The sequence below is a fragment of the Penicillium verhagenii genome (genome assembly GCF_028828195.1).
Source record: "Penicillium verhagenii strain IBT 33310 chromosome Unknown utg000006l_segment0_segment0, whole genome shotgun sequence".
Lineage (NCBI taxonomy): Eukaryota > Fungi > Ascomycota > Eurotiomycetes > Eurotiales > Aspergillaceae > Penicillium > Penicillium verhagenii.
The window spans coordinates 1998207-2017047 of NW_026643170.1; the positions used below are offsets into that span (position 1 = coordinate 1998207).

Below are 18841 nucleotides of genomic sequence, written 5' to 3' on the forward strand. Positions count from 1 at the left end.
GTACAAGTAGTAGAAACAGTGAAGAGAAAATTAGTATAGAGATATGAAAAAGAAAGTTGAAAAAAAATAAATATGCCGGCGGACGGAATCGAACTCGCCACCTCCCCTCCACTAGGGATAATAATCCGTAGGAGTAGCCCAATATAATTATGGGGTAATTCGAAGGGTGTGCGCCACTACACCACGCCGGCTGGTTGTTGGAAATAGTTCCCCGCACGTGACTGAAAACTTTCACGCTAGTCCCAAAGACGTAATACAGGCGGCTCTACCCGACACCTTGTTTTTACCACCAATCATCTTACGTCATTGGAATCTTATCTCTCTATATAATTTTATAACAGGAGGCTTCCACACACATCATATAAGTAAGTAGATTCGTCACAATTAGGTAGGCAGGTGGAAGTATTATAAGGTGTAAATGACAGAAATTCCTGATAGCTAATAAGTATAGTTGTAAAAAGAAATTTCACAATCACTTACCTACTACTAGTAGGTACCTCTCAAGTGCTGCGAATTCAAATGTCGAAATAAATGTTACACTGCCATCCTTGATCGGCGGTCACCGTTCTAGATCACCTAACTACTATGTATCTTAGCGGGAAGATTCCCGATCCCTCTTAGCAATCCATACATCCACCAATTTACGCTTCAACCCGTAATAATGAACAACACCTTTAGGGTATGGCAAATAGCTCCAATACTACCGTGACTAATACCAGCCAGGATAGAGCATAAGCATAGAATTAGTCCCTAGTACTTAGTAGGTATTTACACAAAAAAGAAAGCTGCATAATTTTATACACACCAGTACTTACATATAGAGAGGCTATATTAATAGAACCATAGGTATCAGAGTATATGCGTGAAGAACATCTGAAAGGGGAGAGGAGGGAAGTCCTGGATACACAAAAAAGCCATACAATAGAAAGAATAAAGAGAAAGGCAGGCAAGAGAGCCAAAGAGGCCACAGAGAAAATAGGGATTGAACTAGAAGATAAGTATAAGTAGAAACAGTGAAGAGAAATTTAGTATGCACATGTGGAGATATGAAAAAAAAAGTTGAAAAAAAAGATATGCCGACGGACGGATTCGAACACGTCGCCTCCCCTCCCCTAGAAGGTTTTAATTTCTAGGGGCTACCCCGGCAGAGAGGCGGCTACGGGGGTAACCTGGAGGGGTGTGCACCAACTACACCACGTCGGCTGGTAATGAAAATAATGCCCGACACGTGACCTATATATTTGACGCTAGTCCTAAAGGCGTAATATACACATGTGCAAGCGGCCCAGACCGACACCTTATTTTCACCACGATCCGTCATGACTCGTTTCCATCGCCAAATACTACTACCACTACTACGTGCATAAATCTCAAAATCCCCCGTTCCCTTGCCTCGTCAAATTGAGGAAGAGACTCACTCTAAACTTTAGGTCCTTCGAAAATCGGTAACATCAACACCGTACATATTAGGTCAAGAATACATAATTAAGTTGTAGAAATTCCCGCAACGGTTTGAAACTTGGAATCTAGGTCAACTGGTATCAATGATCAATCATGTAGTAGTAGATACATCATCTGACTCTTGAATGTCCATGGGTATAGCCTTAAAAATCAATTTCATAATAATTCATCATAACCTGCCTCCCTGAAAACCAAAATAGAAAAAAACCCCTTGCGAAGTGGAACAAACGATTCCGAGCCCACTCCAACCTTGGAACCAACGCCGGGGCATGAAACAACAAATGCATGGTATGTATATATATACAAAAGAAGGAGCGATGTGATTGATGGGTGCATGGGTGGTAAACATATGTGGAGTAGTCGAATCAGGTGCTGTGTACTAGTGTATCGAGGGTGGAGGAGATGGAGGAGATAAAGAAGAGGAACAAAACCAGGATTTCCTCGATCAACGAGCTGTTTGTAATGCGAATGACCATATGTATATGCATCTTATCGCCAGGTGTGGAAATGCTCGCTTCAACGACCGAAAGGACAGGTAATAATGCAGTAATGCTGAGCATAGCCAGAAAGAAATGGAGGATATCATGGGTAGTGGGAAGTAAGAACAGAAGGCTGCTTGTGGAGATGATGATATATGTGGAAGGGAAGAGGAGGGGGAGAGATAGGGGGGGGGGGAAGAGAGACTTCGTTCAAAGCCGAACGCGGCGAGCATCGAAATAGCCCAGATTAACCGCGGTGTCGTTCACACCAACAAAAGGTGCTGCGTCTTCAAGAAGCTCCCAGGGACGGTTAGGATATGGACCAACAGTCCGCCCACGTTGCTGGAGACGAAGGCGGTTTGCTGTGGAGCTGATTCCTTCACCGGCACCGACAAGCGAACCTGGGTTTATGGCGGGAGGCTGTGAAGCATGGGTAGGAGTAGGGGCAGGCAAGCTGGATGTTGGGGTGGATCCGGCTGCTGGAGACGGCGCTGTTGCCGATTGAGCAAGGTAGGAGGTTGTCGAGTCACCGATCGGACCCAAGAGGTAGAGGAATCGAGCGTCACTCTGCAAACCAAACGCAGGGCACTTCTCCTTGAAAAAGCGGGAGCACTGGTATCTTGTCTCATCGGGGAACACGTCGATTAACGATGCAGCAACGTCAAGGGCATGGGTTTGTAACAAAATGCCTGGACAAGGGCGATATTCCTCAGATGATTCCGCGCGAGGGAAATAGTCTGCACCTGGGAAAAGGCGCAAGACATCACCGGGAAGACGAGAAAGCGCTATACAGAAGATCGAGACTAGAAGCCTAGATGGCTCATGGGAGGTATTGAGCTTTGAACCAGGTGGCTGCATGAAGGAGGCACGATGTATGACGACCATTCTCAACAGAGCCGAAAACCAGAAAGCAAGAGAACGCTCAAAGTTTGGCCGCCCTTGAGTAGATACTCCTTCACTTTGGATCAGAAGAATCTTTTGCAGCAGCCCATCCATTTTCTCCACGATGACAGACACAACCGATGGGGACGCAGCATCAGGAATTGTATCCGCAAGCTCTTCAATGATTGTCAGGTACAATTTTGCAGTTTCCAAAGATCCCGCACTGCGAGGCGTTCCCAAAGTGTTGTTTGATGGCTCTTCCAGTACTGAAATCGAGAAAAACTCTTTCTCAGCACGTTCGCGAATCTGGCGAACAGCATCAGGACTCATGAGCGCAACAAGCTCGACCCAGTGGAGGTTGTTGGCGCGAGAGTTGGCTACGACAGTTTTGAACATTGCGTCTGCAATACTGTTCCGATCCTCATTGCCAGAATCTTGATGAAAAAGAATCTGAAGCTTGAGTTGACAAAAGGGGAGTGAAAAGTCGTCAGTTGTGCTGGCCAGCTTTTCGACCTGCGAGATCACAGATGGTGCCTCTTTTTGTAAATTGACTCCTAGCAAACTGTCAAGTGCCTTTTGAAGTAGACTGATGGCGTTTGGGTACTGATCGACGAGCTTTCGCATGCAACTCTGCTCCACACAACCAGGATTTCGCACGAGAAGTTCACATAGTAGCATTACAAGAGAAGCTTCGCGGTCCTTTTGCTTTGCTGCGTCACTATGGTCGAGAGATGAAGCAGCGTCACACACGATGCCAAGGACTTCATCAAAGCTCTTTGCCAAAAACTCCTGCTGTGACAACTGGAACCGGTAAGAGACCAGATCAAGGCACTTGTCCTCTGTATGGGGAGGAAACAAATCGGGATATCTGTCTTCCTCTGGGATGGAGAAAACAAGATCGCAAAGGTCTGCTGCAAGATCTTCTGAATTGGGGAGCGGAGACGTGGAATAGCTGAGCCTTCTCACCAGAGCCAAGAAAGATGTAATTGTAACACACCCAACACCGATGAGAGAGGGTAGAACACGTAATAGAGTAGAACGATCAGGGGACCGTAGATGGGCACAGACCCAGCGAACCAAAATCCCATCAAAGTGTTTTGGCTGGAAAGATCGCAACTGCGCCAAATACTGGCAAGCATCATTTGCTGACAGTCTTCCCTTCCCCTTGCCGAGTTGAGATTCCAATTGCCTCGTCAAAGTATTGAAAATGGTGTCCAATGTTGGCTCATCCATAACGTTCCCGGATAATAAAAGATGATCCAACTTCTCTCGGAATAAAGGATCCGTATCGCCGAAGGAGTCGGGGATGTGGTCGGAGACTGGAGATGACGCAGCGAGAACAGCCTTGTTTCCCATACGTGCAAGGTCTTGACGAAGAATCAAAACCATGTTACACTCCTGGGGGATACGCAACCCAAGTTCGATCAACGAGAACATCAAATCAAGACTCGGTGTGCTAAACCGTTTGATTATAGCGTATGCATCAACCAACTTGCGGAAAAGATCTGAAGTCGCTCCAATCATGCATAGTGAGTCAAAGTGGTAACTTGCGGTATCCGCGACCGATGCGAGGACGACGCTATTGTTAGAGCTTGAGGCGCACTTCAATACATCTGCCAACATGGAAACATCCTCAAATGATTCGAGAATGTCACGAACAATGTTGAACTCATCTGGAGTTAGCATCGTCATTGACGGGACACCACCAACGGTAAATGACGATCGAATGGTCGAACCAGTGACGTCGCGAGAATGCTCAGCCACACCCCGACGTAGCCATTGGCTTATTTCTGCTTTAACAGCCCAGGTCAGGTTATTTGGCAACGATCCGAATGTTGATTCGCTGGACGAATCCGTATCAAAGATTCCTGGTAGACGTCGGCTGATCAGTTGCTTCACATTGGTAAGCATGTTAACTTCATCTTCGGCAGAGAACCCGGTACGAGCCAGCAAGGTGCTACGCAGATTGCCAACATGTTCAGGGAGACGACCAACAGGAAGCTGTGCTATCAATGCAATATCGACGTGCAAATCGAGCGTTGATTGTTGGTAAGAAGAAGTATGGCTGGTGACATCTTTCGCCATCAGCCATTGGAGGTATCGTCCCACCGAGAAAGTTTGTGACCTAACAAGCTCAGAGATTGTGTGGTATACATTCCCCATGTTCATATTCGATTTCTGGTCATGTCCGGCTCGGGTGAGAAAGGCGAGGATATGATCATCAACATCCACCCCCGCTGCCTTCCATTTCCGCAATAGACGAGTACCAGCGTAGACTCGGTAGATCCCATGACGGAATGGCGTGGAAAGCCATTCAAGCAACTTGGAGACCAACACTGTTCTATCGTCAACGGCTTCCAAACAGGAAGTTGAGACGGAATGGATGTCAGATTCGGAACGAATAGAATCAAGCAGGCGAATAATACGTTGGTTGGGTGAGCGTTTCGGTGTGTGTTTAGAATGGCGAGGCCGTTGTACCCGGGCATTACGCTCGGTGAGGGTTTGCAACAAGGCTCGATCGAGATTGTCGGTGAGATCAAGGCACGAAATGACCTGAGCTTTATATTTTTCCCATGAATTCGGCAAGAGTAACGATGAAGTATGTTCCCGAATCAACTTTTTAATGAAACGAGAAAGTCGGTCAATGATGGGTTTCAAGGATTCTCGCTTGGCCTCTGTGGCCTGACGCAGCTTTTCAAGCAGAAGTTCGGCCAGCCGTCGACCTCTGCGTCGATATCGTGTAATGTTGTTCCAGTAAATGCCAAGCATCATAATCCAGACAGGGGTGGTACCGATTGATGCGGCTTCGAAGGAAGATAGGAACCACTCGATAAAATGGTAATGGTCGAGGAGATTCTCGAAAAACAAACGGGCAGTCAACCCAACAGCATACGACATCTTCATTTTCCAATCGGAGGACTTGGGCGCACTAAACACAGTCTCAACGTACTGCTCAACGTTTGTCGTCCAGTCTCGCACCCATTTTGCTTCCAGGCCCACCGCCAAAGCACCACTCGTTCCTTTGCGCTTGAAGGCGCGGATTTCATTGGCACCAACACACTTTGCAAGCCAAACTGCACGGGCAATTGGAATCCATTTGCCCATACATTGATCTAGAAGGACTTTGCCTCGGATGCCATGAGGGATGGTTCGGCTCAGGCGGCGCAACTGCACAGATGGGTTGGCAAGATCTCGAAGCCAGGCCTCTCGTTTATTGTCGGTAAGGGTCACTCTCGGTGGCGGTTTAAAGGTAGATGGCGCGTGGACGGTGTTGTGATTTTGGCGCTTCTCCAGCGCGGCGGAAAAGACGGTGGAAAGCATCTGAAGCCCAGTCCGGTGTTTTAGTTGGCCATACAATGCAGGCCGGGCTGTGTTGGATTCATTTTGAGAAACTTGGGTCCTGCTGTAGTAGCCTTGTTTCGCCGCTTGCTCATTCAGGACATCCTCTGGATGATTTCCGGTCCAAGGAGTGAAATCGGCGACTTCTACACACAGATGTTAGCGATACTCTCCATGCCCGTGACACAACGGTTTCATCGACTTACTCTCGCCTTTAATCGCTGGAGCCACAGAAGGAGTTATAATTCGAAATGGGGTGGTTTGAACTTTCTTATCCGGGGATGAATCCCTGCATTTTGAGCCTCCATCTAATGAATCGGATGGCGCATTGTTCCAAGGCTGGGTGGGGAAAGGAGGCGGTGTTGATGGCCGAGATGCCGTCGCACTGCCAGGAATCTCCGACATGACCGCCTGAAAAGACCACATGGGTCTACCACGCCACGATAGCTGGGATCGTGAACCAGCGCTGGCCGGTGTACTCCTCGGATCCCCACTTTTTACCGAGGCTGCATCGCCGACCTTAGATGCACCCGAGATATCTAGTCTTGGTCGTTTTGGCGGAGGTTCCCGATCGTTTGTGTCAGATACGTTATCGGTCAAGTCGACGACGGCCGGTTGGCGCGTCTGGGTTTGCGATTGCGGTTGTGGTTGCGATTGCGGTTGCGGCTGGGGCTGCACCTGGGGCTGGGGTTGGGGCTGAGGCTGCGACGGCGGCAGGGGGGTTTGTGAGGTAACTGATGAGGGGTCATATTGTGAAGACATTTGTGCCAAATCGACTCTTCCAGGGCCACCATTGAGTGGTCGCATCGGGTGACCCCATGGTTGACCACCGGCAGAAGAATGCGGTATCATCTTAGGCTCATCGTGGACCGTCCGAAGGGTGTAACGTTTGAATCATCCGGATCCGGGGTAAATAATCAGAAGCGCCAACAAGTATAAACCAATATAGTCCGCAGCGCAATGCGAAAGATGCTTGATCCGATCTAATTAACGACAATTCGAAGTTGGGTTGAGGTGTGGTCTGACTTGGGAGGAATAGGGCGAGCGATGTTGCGGAATAGAGGTATCGAGGGAGGGTCGGGGAGGATGAGGTCGTTCGGAAGGTGGATTTCGAGGACTTGAAGCCCAAGAGATATTGGTATATATGTATATGGATCTCGTCAATCCGAGTTGGAGGAGAGGGGGGTATTATAGAGGATCAAGTGGGTGTTTATGGAAGTGAAAGCGATAACGTAAGTCACGGGCCAAATCAGCAGTCTCCGTCCTCCTCCGTGGCCTTGGATCCACCTCAATGGCCGGGATCGACGGCTTTTGCTGCTAAAACTCTCCACCAGGAATGGGCCCTTGATTAATGTTCTTGTTTTTTTTTTTTTTTCTTTTTCTATCTTGTCTTTCATTTTTCATTATTTAATTATTTCATTGCTTGTGAGTTCTAAACGTAAAATGTATTGGATTTTTTTTAAAAAAAAAAATTTCTATCTAAAAAAAGGGTCCTGCTCTACCTTAGTTATCGGGGTCATTTGCCCCTTTTGGTCTGGAATCTTTTGCCGAGCTGCCGTCTACTAACTAGAGTAACTAATATCAAGTAGTATTATCCCCATAATCTACTATACAGTACTAAGTCTTGACTCTTAAAATTGATTAATATGTAGTATAGTAAGCGTCTTTCTTTCCCCTATGCATTCCCCATTCCCGGTCAAGTCACACCAATATCTTACCATGTACAGTGGCGTGTACAATGTTGAAAATGTGCCAAGGGTGGCTTCCCCATACATAAACCCGATTTTCCGGTTATTTTGGCTCCCGTAACCCCGTTACCCCCTCGATCAGCCCATTCAAGGCTGATCGTATTACACATTGTTCATACTCTCCGGTGTACAAATTTGCTATATGTGACTTGTCTTTTCTTTTTCTATATGTTTGCTCCATACGGAATGCGAGCCTTACGCCCCGTGCGTCTCCCACGAGAAGGATCATATCAAACCTGTAGGTTTGCCCTTTCCACCTTATCTCTCCGGTGCGTCCACATTCCGTATCGGCCCGCCATCGGGTTACTGCAGCAGATCTATCATACGGTGTGCTCTTATGTACGTGGGTCAACGCGTGACATTCTGGAGATTTCTTGATATATCCTTGTAATCCATCTGCCGGTCAAAATGCCGTCTTTTCCATCTCCAGATGTCCCCAGAAGACGCGGGAAACCTTCAAGTCCATGTCGTGCACGGTTTGAATGTAAGGAGAGGGGGGGGGAGGAGAACGCCATATCCTATCACATCGATCTGCACTGCATTCTGTAGGCCTAATCTTGTACTCTCACCGACCCTTTCAAGTTTCGGAGCTAAATTAGATCGTCAGATTACCCAGATCTAGAAATTAATTCATGCAGTGGGCCGATTATACCCCAAAGTCGTACTCGAAAATTGCAATAATGGAAAAAGAAAAAGGAAAGACATTAAACTTAAAGAACAAAAAAAAAAGATATTATTCATCATATTGTACTTGTCAATCTTATAACTAGTACTCACTGGCAGTACATAGAATACTAGTGTTCTCTCCAGAGTTTACCAACTGCAACTCCCCACGGTTCGGGTCTAGCCCGGACGCGGGTTTGGCCTTGGCACGGGGGAGATCTCGACACTTTCTGACATCTTCCAATCATCCATCAACCCATCAACTCATTATGGCGTCAAACAAAGATATGCGAAGGGCTGATTTGGGTGAGTTGTTTTACTTGCCATTGCCTGAATTTGTGCTAATCCCTGATGCCCTGACAGTCATTCCCTACGTCGACCCCCCGAAGAGCAGCAATGAAGGCGACATGTCCAGTACGTTTGCGCCACCACCAACAATATTATTACACAACACAACCTGAATTGGAAATGGAAATGGAAACCTGACGGGCTTCTTCGATAGCTACCATGTCAAGCACAATGCCCATGGCGGCAGTAAGTGGATGGGACTCGGTTTTTAAGCAATGACACGCTGACACGTTAATTAGATGTTCACCCGGAACAGGTGAGGCAACTACGCTTATTCACGACTCATGCCGTCTTTTTCTTTTTCTTTTTTCTAACTAGAAGCTCGACTTGATTCAGAATGATTGGATGGTAAGCCAGGCGCCCCCTTTCCTCGTCCATTGATGGCGCAAGGCCTCTCTAACATCGTTGCAGGGTGGCCTTTGTCTTCTCACTTCAGGGCTGGCTTGCTGAGTCCCCCGAGCAGAAGAAGACTGCCGGTACTCCAGCCTACATGTCGGTTCTCATGTCGTGTACGTTCTTTGCCCTCTGACTACTAGTAGCTTGAAAGCACGATAAACTAACCTGCTTGGTCTCTTCCAGTGATGGCCCTCGTCGTTGTATGTCCCTCGGTGATCGCTCATGTTTCGCTCCATTCCTAACCTTTAATATCTAGACTTATTTCCCTCTCTTCCTGCCTCCCCAGGCAAAGAACGCTCCCGCCGCTGCTATGCCATTGGCATAGAGTTGTACCCTTGTGATACCTTAAACGAACCCACGAGCCCATCCCAATCACCCTTATCCCCCACCCGAGAAATCTGGATTGATAGGCTTGGAAGGCAGTTCAGATCTAGTCTCGGATTCCCAGAAAGATACTAGGGGACCAATTCTTCAATGTTCAAGTGATTGGCTATTGGCTTACACTGTACTAATACCCGGATGGATATTTCTCGTTGTAATCATAACATTTAATTTATGGCTATTCACTCATGACTCCCATAATATGCAGGCTTGCGAGATCAGAAATTCCCTGTAATAACAGCAATATCTCGTATTTACTAGTAAGAAGTAAGAAAGGTAAAGTGGCGATTTGCGTGAATTGATAGAAGCGCTGAGAGCGCTGGCGCTGGCGGAGGGGCAGTGGCTGAGTCACACACCGCCTTCCCCACGACGTGACTCCCATAAACTCTTCCCGCTCACTTACTCTTCTGATTCTTCAACCTCTACAACTCCAATCTTTTCTTTCTCCACACGCAACTTCTTGCGATCGCCCATCTTTCCAGAGATATTGAATCTCACTTCCAACTCATTTTTACCAAAACCGTTTTTAAGGACCATTTCTGAAGAAAGGCCGAGTTTATGTCCATCGAAAACCTTAAGACCTTCGGTGAGTCGCCACCATCCCCTCCTATAGCAGCGCCCGGGCGCTTGTTTGAAATCCACCCTTCCCGAGCCTCAAACAGATGCCAAAGGCTACAAAAGGCTACTGGCACTTGCACATGTTGTCGGATTGCTGTTGTTGTTGATGCCTCACTTCACCCAAATTCATTATCGAAGGCGGTGGCGGGGTAACGATTTTGTTCTGGACCAAAGCTGACACCGAATTACACAGACCCCTTCGCCGACGTCGACGAAGAGAACGGTGGAAAGAATAACGCGAAGACTGAAAACTACGTCCACATTCGTATCCAGCGTATGTTATCACTACCTTACCCCCCAACGATCCTGTTTCGCCCCGACGGTTCACTAATCATTCTTTGTGATACAGAGCGTAATGGTCGCAAGACCCTGACTACTTGCCAGGGTCTCCCGGACAAGTACGACCAGAAGAAGATTCTCAAGCGCATGAAGAAGATTTACGGTTTGTTCACCATCACCAGTCAAGATTGGCTTCGACTAAATGCTGACTGTTGACCAGCATGCAATGGAAACATCGTCAAGGATGACGAGATGGGTGAAGTGATTCAGCTTCAAGGCGATCAGCGCAAGGATGTCTACGACTTCTTGACCAAGCCCAAGCCCCCTAAGGAACTCGTGAAGGCTGCTGAAGACGAAGATAGCTTCAAGAAGCTCCGAGGCTACGGCATGGCCATGAAGGTCAAGGTCAAGGTATGTTACCATGTTTGTATATTCTGGTTGTATTTCATCTCTGACAATGCTACAGGTCCACGGTTTCTAAGTCAGTCACCATACCTCGTTCTGGTCATTTCTCCAAGTCTTAAGTTGCCCTGTGAACGGTGGAATAGAGACATCCCATATCCCCATCACTTGTGAGCGGTACACCTCGCAGATCCATAAATGGTGAAATGTCCTGCCTCCTCTCCCCGTCTCTCTGTGCCTGGCATGTTAGACTCGGTTTGCTGTCAGCCTAGCATGTGCGCCTGAATATTTCTTTCGACCGGAAAGCGTCCTCATATTCGACGGCGTGTCATTTTTCTAGGAGGATCACGATGGAACGAGGCGTTGGAGATACCCATGTCTGCTCAAGCAGACCCTGCTTTTACATTTTTTATCAATTCGAAGTTTTTCTCTATTCTCTGCTTTTCATTTCGTACGGTTCTTGCTCGATTACGCTTTGTATCGTCACGCTCAATTGAAGGAGGTTTGGAACTAGGAGAGTGGTGCACTGCTTGCCCTTTTCGGTCACTACCTTTTTCCCTTATCATAGTCGGTGATCAAATCATTGCGCTTGTTTTTCAATGCGTTCAGTTTCTTGCGTATTAACAATGAATATGAATTATCCGTTGCATTTGACCTGTACAATTCTTACCTGGGTACCAAGTCGTAATCTGTTACTTTGCTTTACGACGGTGCAACATCAAGATCCGAACCAAAAGAAGTCGATTAGATCTATCAAAGATTTTTGGAATATAGAAGAAGAAAAAGCAGCCTGCCTTAGTGGGACGAAAGTGGGACTGTGCCACGTCAAGCCCGGAATGAATCAGCATGGTAATCCCGAAAAATGTACAATTCCAGCCCTAGTATCCTGATCTGTAGATCAGAGGGGCTAGGTGGGCGGCCACGTCCATGCCAAATGGATCATAGAAAAAAAATATCTGGGGAAGTAAAAGAAGAACGCCGAAAAGTAGAAAAACTCCAAGTTACAGTTCTCTAGCAAAACGGTCATCCGCGACTCGCATGCGTAGAAAGACTGCAACAGCCCAGTCCCATAGCTTTTGCGTAATCACGAAGACAGGGACCTCCGGTTCGTTTTCGCGCGTCAGATGTAGCTGCATCAAAAGCGAGGACATGCTGACGAAACTTGCAACAGATACAACCTTAAAAGACGCTGCGGTTTCGCGCTTGATAGTGGCGTGGTTTTGTGTCGCATGATAGACAAATGTAAGGGTCTATGTAAACATGAATTGTCAGCATGAACAGATGAAATCGATCTGAAAACACATTTGTTTGTAGGGGGGATATATTACGGCGGTTATTGAGATCCAAGCCGGTAAGAGACATCGGGGGTCGGAAGAGGCACCAGAAAGGTAGAGAACCCAAGAAGTAATATATGCAATTAAGCCATTTGTTGTCAAAAGACGGATCACAACAGCCGGCGGAGTGTAATTGAGAAGCCTGTTCAAGCCACTGGTATTAGCAAAAGAGAAACCCAGGCTGGAGTCCGAGAACCGGTATACTGACCATCGAGACATCATACAATCAGCAAAGAAATAAGAAAGATATGCGGATGCGCAGCACTAGTCAGACGAATGTTAGCTTTCACATACAACCAAAACGCTCCGATATTCACGGGGAACCAGGCATGCTAATCCACCAACATGGTTACTACATACCCACATAATGGCCAATGCCACTTCAGTAACCCGAAACCTCCTCTCAACATCCCAGTCCTGTCCCACACTCCCAACTATCGCCGCCGCCCACCCCTCTCCTCCCATACCCGGTCGAATGTGCAGTAGCTCGGCCAGGAAAGTAAAAGCGCACCTTAGACCCCACCATGCAGCAGGGAGCGTGCTCAAAGCTCTGCAGACCAACAGAGGAATATGCCATCTTCGATCCACACCCAGAATCACAGCTACCCGGGGATGGAGAGGTGAAGAAGCAGCCTGACCAGCATCGCTGCCAAGTGGGGTATGGGACGTAGAGGAGGTCTGGGACCGCGGGGCCGCGGGCGACAGAGCGGAAGCCACTTCTTTGGTGATATGCCCCGAGGGAAATGAGACTTGGGGCCGAAGAAGTTCCGACAAGAAGGTTGACTGTGCGAGATTTAAGTCTGGCTCGCTAGATGTCTGGGCGGGGGGAGAGTAGGGCGGAGGAGAGGCATTACGTCGAGGAGCCAGCCTTTAAACACAAATACGGCATATGGCGGCCGCCGCGCAAGCCTGTAAAATAGGCACTGGTGAATTGAATTGTCGGAGTATTGCTTTTAAGCAGAAAGAAGAAGAAAAAAAGTTTGTGGCCCGGAGTGTGTTGTTGCCGAGTCCCCTAACCGGCTGGTTATTTTTTGGCGGAAATAAAGGAGTGTGTGCGGTGCGTATTTGAGGAGATATCGGTCGCTGCAAAGAGTATTCTATGCAGTACACTGTCACTGGCCGAGTCGAAGATGACCGGGACAAGAAGAGTGGAGAGAGAAAAGAAGAGTAAGTGGGGACCTTCGCTCTCTGAGGCAGCTTCCCGTACCTTGAAATCGCGGAGAGCCGGCACGTGACCTGCGGATTTTATTTCTCCTTCGCGGACTTTCACGGCAGACACATTCAACGTTCCCAGTCGCAGTTCGTCATGGCGTCCTCACTACGTCTGTCTGCTGGCAGCCTGGCTAGCAGTGCACGCTCAACCTCCGTTATTGCGCAGACCCTTGCGCCGACTTCCCAACAATCCCGATCCTTTTCCCAGGCCTCGCAACGATGGGCAATCAAGGCCACCAACTTCGGGCCCAAGAACCTCGCTGGTCCTTCAATGAAGGCCCGCACAAGAGATGCTATGAACGGCTCGCTGCCTAATGATATCGGCATATTGCCGGGAACCTTCGTCCGGCCACTGTGGAGGGATCTGCCCTCGATCTTCCAGAACCCGCGGGATCGGTGGCTGGTGGAATGGACTGGGATTAAGTCCTTTTTCCAGAACTTCATGAGGTGGGTGATATGTACAAATCCTGACCGCGTCGCCATATACTTGTGCACGCGAAGTTTCGTGGCATGACGAATATCGGTCCGATTTGATTGCAGCCACCAGAACAATAGCTAAACATTTTCTATAGTTTGATCATCTACTGCAAGAAAGATAACGAGTTCCCCCTCATGCTGAAAGAACGACGAAAGATTGCGCACCTCCTCTACACCGATATGTACACTGCCCTTGCAAGGTGAGCATCCGCAATCTACCCCCTCCTTTCAACCTTCCAGCCCAATATCTTACAAATCTCTAGGGGTGATATTCCCGGCATCCGTCGTCTTTGCGGAGACGGCCTTGCCAAGAACCTCATCATGCAGATCGAGAACCGCCCCAAGAACCAGCAAGTGACCTGGAACCTCATCAAATGGCTCCGAAGACCCAGCACCTACTTCACCGGCCTCCGCGTCATGGCAGACCGCGCCACCCAGATTCCCGAAGTTCCCAACTCCGGCATTCGCCAGATCGTCCTGCGCGTCAACTCCCGACAGTCCATGTCCAAATCCACACCCGCGCCTGCTGGCCCCCGTGGAAAGACTCCCGCGGCCGCAGTCGTCGAGACACCCGCCAAGGAGCAGGACTGCACCGAATACTTTGTCATCCAGGAGATTCGCTGGAACGGCGTCAGCACTGGATGGCGCGCTTGGGGCCACGTCAAGCCCACGGATCTTGATACCATTCACAGCGACCCTTACTTCGCCCCCGGCTTGACTGCTTTCGAGCGCATGGAGGCTATGAAGAAGATGGCCGGCCAGTGATCGTCTGTCCCGCGTCAGGATAGCAAGGCGCTCTTCTTCGCCATGTGAGTCCGTTCTCATTGGAAGTCTCAGGCAAAGACTCCTGGATGGACTGTGTCTGGAGTCACCCCTTTCGACCAGCATCCAGATCACCTTTATTATTGCAACGCCAGCAATTTGTATCAAACTGATTGTACCTGTCATCACATCATATTTCGCTTCGTCTATCTGTGTTATCGGTATCAATCTCCTATCTTCGCGTTCTTCCTCACAAAACTGGCCGGGCAGTATTTCTTGGTCCTTTTGAACCTCTTGTTTGTTTATGGATCTGCCTGCAAAGCCACTTATATAGAGCATCTACCCTTTCATGTATCATAGTCAACCATGTCTTCCAATTTTTCCAGTTCAAATTTGTACTGTCACTTTTACACGACTCCATCGGGTATTTCTCAGGAACCGAGCTGTAACCTACTTTATACTAGTACTTATGTAGGTAAAACTAGCTTGAAACCTCAGCTACGAATGTTTTTTGTAACTGATGTATTATAGTAGCCATTGAGTCCATTGCTGAAAACAGTAAATATTTTGTTTTATTTTATACTCTTTTTCTTGCAAAAAAGATACATCAATAATGTCAAACTGCAACTTATAAAAATGGCACGAACCTTGGAAACAATATAAACCATCCTGCAAAAGACACAAGTACACGGTTCGAAAGATAGAATCAGCACACTGCGACCACAGTACAAACTGAGCACAAAAGAAAAAGAAAAAGAAAAGAAAAGCACAAAACTCCGTATGAAATAGAAAGAAGGACACCGTATCCTTGTTTTTAAATAGACTTGACCGAACAGGTCCTTGTCAATGAACAGCTTCGCGAGGAGCTGGATCCACGGTTAATCACAGACCTTTCCTTGCCCTGCTCTTTCTTCTTATCTGCCTCTGCGATTTCCTCTGCGATTTCCAGCTCTTTCTCTTGCTGCATCTCCAGTTCCAGTGACAGAATAACCTCTCGGACCAAACTCTCATCGAAGGTCTCATCAATGTTATCCTGCTGCCGTGCTTCCACCATGGATCGTACATACTCCGCGATGGTCTTTCCACCAACAGCGTGAATGTTCTGGCAGGCAGCCTTTGGAGAAGACTTGGAAGGCACTTCAAATGGGACACGAGAAGGAGGAGAGCAAGATCGAGAGCGAGAGCATGAATGACTCGGCGTGGATGCTTGATCCTCTGATGAAGGTCCTGAAACGGCAGTTTGCTCCGAACTTTGTGTGTCATGTGCTTTCTCAACAGCTGATTCTTCGTCTTCTTCTTTGACTGGGTCAAGAATTGTAACGGTATGTTTGCGGGAATCGTGCTCAACAGTTGATGCCGGAATTGGTACCGGAACTTTGTCTTCATCTGCTTCGCCATCGGACTCCGTGTCAGAGTCATAGACGCGGATGAGCTTCGGTGCCTGCTCTACTGTCATGCGTTCGAGCAACTTCTCTATACTTCCTGTCTCGGTGACTTCATCATCGCCTCCATTGTCAGTGGCCTTTTCCTCGACCACTTGAGTCTTCTCCGTCGGCGGTGGTGTAATTTTGATTGGAGCACTCGGCGGAACCAGGTAGTCGGGATGGGGACCGGGCATATAAGGCTCAGTGTAGGGCTGCGGTGGAAAGTAGCCACCGGGCTGACTCGAGACACTGGACGGTGGGCTCATGAAAGCACTCTCAGGTGTGAAGAACTCGGGATAAAACGCCGGGTTAGGGCCACCATATGGCGGCTGACCGTTGACGATCAAAGGCCCGTTGGGCATACCAGGGTTATACATTTCTGGAGGTGGGAGGAGATTGGGATGATCATATCTCGGTGGGCCATTCATAATGAATGGGGGATTGCCAAACCCGTTCATGGGGTGATGCGGCGGAGGAGGATAGAATGATGGATGCGGGTCATTGTTGTAAGGCATACCATGGCCCCAGTAAGGAGGGTTAGGGCAACCACCTCGGAGATGAGGCGGGGGCATGTCTCCACGGAACTGAGGAACGGGGAACTCGCCATTGAAGTGAGGAGGATGAATATTCTCCTGCAGGGCTTGTTGGTTGGGATATCTGGGAGGTCCACGATAGCCACCCCGGCTGGGTCCGTTGCCATTGCGATATGGCTTGTTGTACCGTGGATGACCGTTTCGACCGTTTTGACCATTTTGGTTGCTGTGGTTATTGTTGCGCCATGGCTGAGAGGAGCTGTTGGCCCTGGGACGGAGAGGGAGAGGACGCCCTACGTTAGGAGCCAGGGGGCTACCGTCCATGTCGAGAAGACTGAGGTAGTACTTTGAATCTTTTTGGAAGTACTAGAAGAACAAATGTGAGTATGTATCCTTTGTATGAGATTGGGAGGGTGATCATCTACTTACCTTGATGGCGTCTCTGCAGTCGTCCACGTAGGCAAATGTGACTTTACAGATCCACGTCCATGTGTGAGGTCCTGTTGGGAACGATTCGATGCAGTAGAACTCCAGATGACCCCGATCACTCAGTGCAGATGAGATATCTTGCTGTGTGATGGGGGCTCCAGAGCGGAGACCAAGACAAGCGGTTCCTTCCTTCGGCGTCAGTATCAATTTTGGAAACCACGATGGAGCAGGAGGGAAAAGGGAAGGGGAGGGGAAAAGGGAGAAATGGCAAGAAATGGCAAGAAGCTTACTTCTTCCTTTGGCTCTTTCGATGCGTAGCCACCGGTCATGCAAAGTGATACGTTCATCAGGATTCAGTGCTGCATTTGCATGTTCCACTTGCTGGAGAATACGTCAGTTTACCTGGAGGACTTTTTTTTCGAACGGATAATTCGACTTACCTCAAACTGCACAAATGCACCTGGAAGACCTTTTTTCTTATCCTGTTTAATCTTAACATGACACGGACCATAGACGGTGAACGCGTTCTTCAAGTCTTCCGTCATTGCCTCCGCAGCAACCTTCGTGGATAAGCTGCAAAAAGAGGTCAGTATTTCAGCGCGGAAATGCCACTCTCTTCAAACGATGTGTGGCTTATATTGAATACACTTACTTTCCAACAAAGATACAAGCATCTGGGGGGAACAAGCCTTGAGCATTTTTGGCCGATGGCTCCTCCTGCAGGCGATCTCCACGACGAGGATACTTGTTCTCGAGAACAGGCGCCATCTCTTGAACAGTCATGATGGCCTATATATTCAGAAACGATAGTGTTTATATTTGATGTTTGGTATGTCGATGACAAAGGAAGGATGGACAGCAGTAATGTCATGTATGGACAAGGAATCTCAGTGGGAGTGTGCATCAGAAACAAAAGAGGTCAACATCACCTCCGCATACATTTTCAACATGAAAACCTCAAAGCAAACAAAGTACTAAGCCACTTTGATGGTCCTCTTACACTTTGAGAAAGGGGAGACGGCCAAGGTTCCATGGCTATGTCCGGGGATTACCACTATGTCGAAGATGTTTTGACTCACAACCAAACTATACTCAGTTTCCAAGCATCCAGACTGACAACCCGTGGTTGATGCACCAGGTTTATTGACATCTTGTATGTCAAATTTGGGGTACTCCCTGAAACGGTGACAATTTCTGCAGCAGAAATAACTAGAATTGTCATCGGAGCTCGATATCTGTCCACGGATCCTAAATCTGAATCCCAATCTTTATATGTGAAATATAGTTTCTAGTACAAGCTGCGGTCAAAATTTCTGTTACACTCCTGGACTCGGCCGGTCACGGTCTGAACGGTATTTATTCATCACACATGCATGGCGATTGATGTGCGTAACTTGATAGCCTTTACCCCCGTAATTACTAGTATGTACTAGGGCTAGTATAGATCGAGTATCGGCATACAGTTAACTATGAGAGTGGTTTTTTACAGTATTGTCATTTCTACTAGATCAACATAATAATAAATATATTTTTTTTGGTTTCCAACATTTCTTTTAATTATACCATACTATGTTTCAACGACTTGATGGCTCATGTCCACATGTCGCGTGTCTTCAAACTTGAATGTTCAGGTTGTCAATATGCGGCGTTAATTAGTGAGCCCTAAGTTCTAAG

General features: G+C 47.9%; 6 protein-coding genes across 6 annotated transcripts; 3 read left to right on the plus strand and 3 right to left on the minus strand.

Moving 5' to 3' along the window:
* Positions 1-2150: 2150 nt before the first annotated feature.
* On the minus strand, positions 2151-7013 carry N7466_006156 (mediator of RNA polymerase II transcription subunit 12; the record flags this gene model as incomplete). Its single annotated transcript, XM_057165553.1, has 2 exons — positions 2151-6307; positions 6368-7013. 2 exons carry the CDS (start codon positions 7011-7013, stop codon positions 2151-2153), a joined length of 4803 nt encoding a protein of 1600 aa, XP_057021152.1.
* Positions 7014-8841: 1828 nt separating this feature from the next.
* N7466_006157 (uncharacterized protein) lies at positions 8842-9641 on the plus strand (the record flags this gene model as incomplete). The annotated part of the gene is made up of 8 exons (XM_057165554.1): positions 8842-8878; positions 8936-8986; positions 9075-9106; positions 9160-9176; positions 9257-9268; positions 9332-9429; positions 9500-9516; positions 9573-9641. 8 exons carry the CDS (start codon positions 8842-8844, stop codon positions 9639-9641), a joined length of 333 nt encoding a protein of 110 aa, XP_057021153.1.
* A 614-nt stretch (positions 9642-10255) lies between these two features.
* Positions 10256-11075, plus strand: N7466_006158 (translation initiation factor eIF1; the record flags this gene model as incomplete). The annotated part of the gene is made up of 5 exons (XM_057165555.1): positions 10256-10283; positions 10509-10589; positions 10665-10757; positions 10815-11005; positions 11061-11075. The coding sequence occupies 5 exons, from the start codon at positions 10256-10258 to the stop codon at positions 11073-11075; spliced, it is 408 nt and encodes a 135-aa protein (XP_057021154.1).
* A 922-nt stretch (positions 11076-11997) lies between these two features.
* Positions 11998-13219, minus strand: N7466_006159 (uncharacterized protein; the record flags this gene model as incomplete). Its single annotated transcript, XM_057165556.1, has 5 exons — positions 11998-12246; positions 12325-12472; positions 12539-12594; positions 12691-13138; positions 13185-13219. 5 exons carry the CDS (start codon positions 13217-13219, stop codon positions 11998-12000), a joined length of 936 nt encoding a protein of 311 aa, XP_057021155.1.
* Positions 13220-13636: 417 nt separating this feature from the next.
* On the plus strand, positions 13637-14784 carry N7466_006160 (uncharacterized protein; the record flags this gene model as incomplete). The annotated part of the gene is made up of 3 exons (XM_057165557.1): positions 13637-13989; positions 14115-14219; positions 14283-14784. The coding sequence occupies 3 exons, from the start codon at positions 13637-13639 to the stop codon at positions 14782-14784; spliced, it is 960 nt and encodes a 319-aa protein (XP_057021156.1).
* Positions 14785-15595: 811 nt separating this feature from the next.
* On the minus strand, positions 15596-17950 carry N7466_006161 (uncharacterized protein; the record flags this gene model as incomplete). The annotated part of the gene is made up of 5 exons (XM_057165558.1): positions 15596-17104; positions 17168-17352; positions 17458-17548; positions 17608-17740; positions 17820-17950. 5 exons carry the CDS (start codon positions 17948-17950, stop codon positions 15596-15598), a joined length of 2049 nt encoding a protein of 682 aa, XP_057021157.1.
* Positions 17951-18841: the final 891 nt, after the last annotated feature.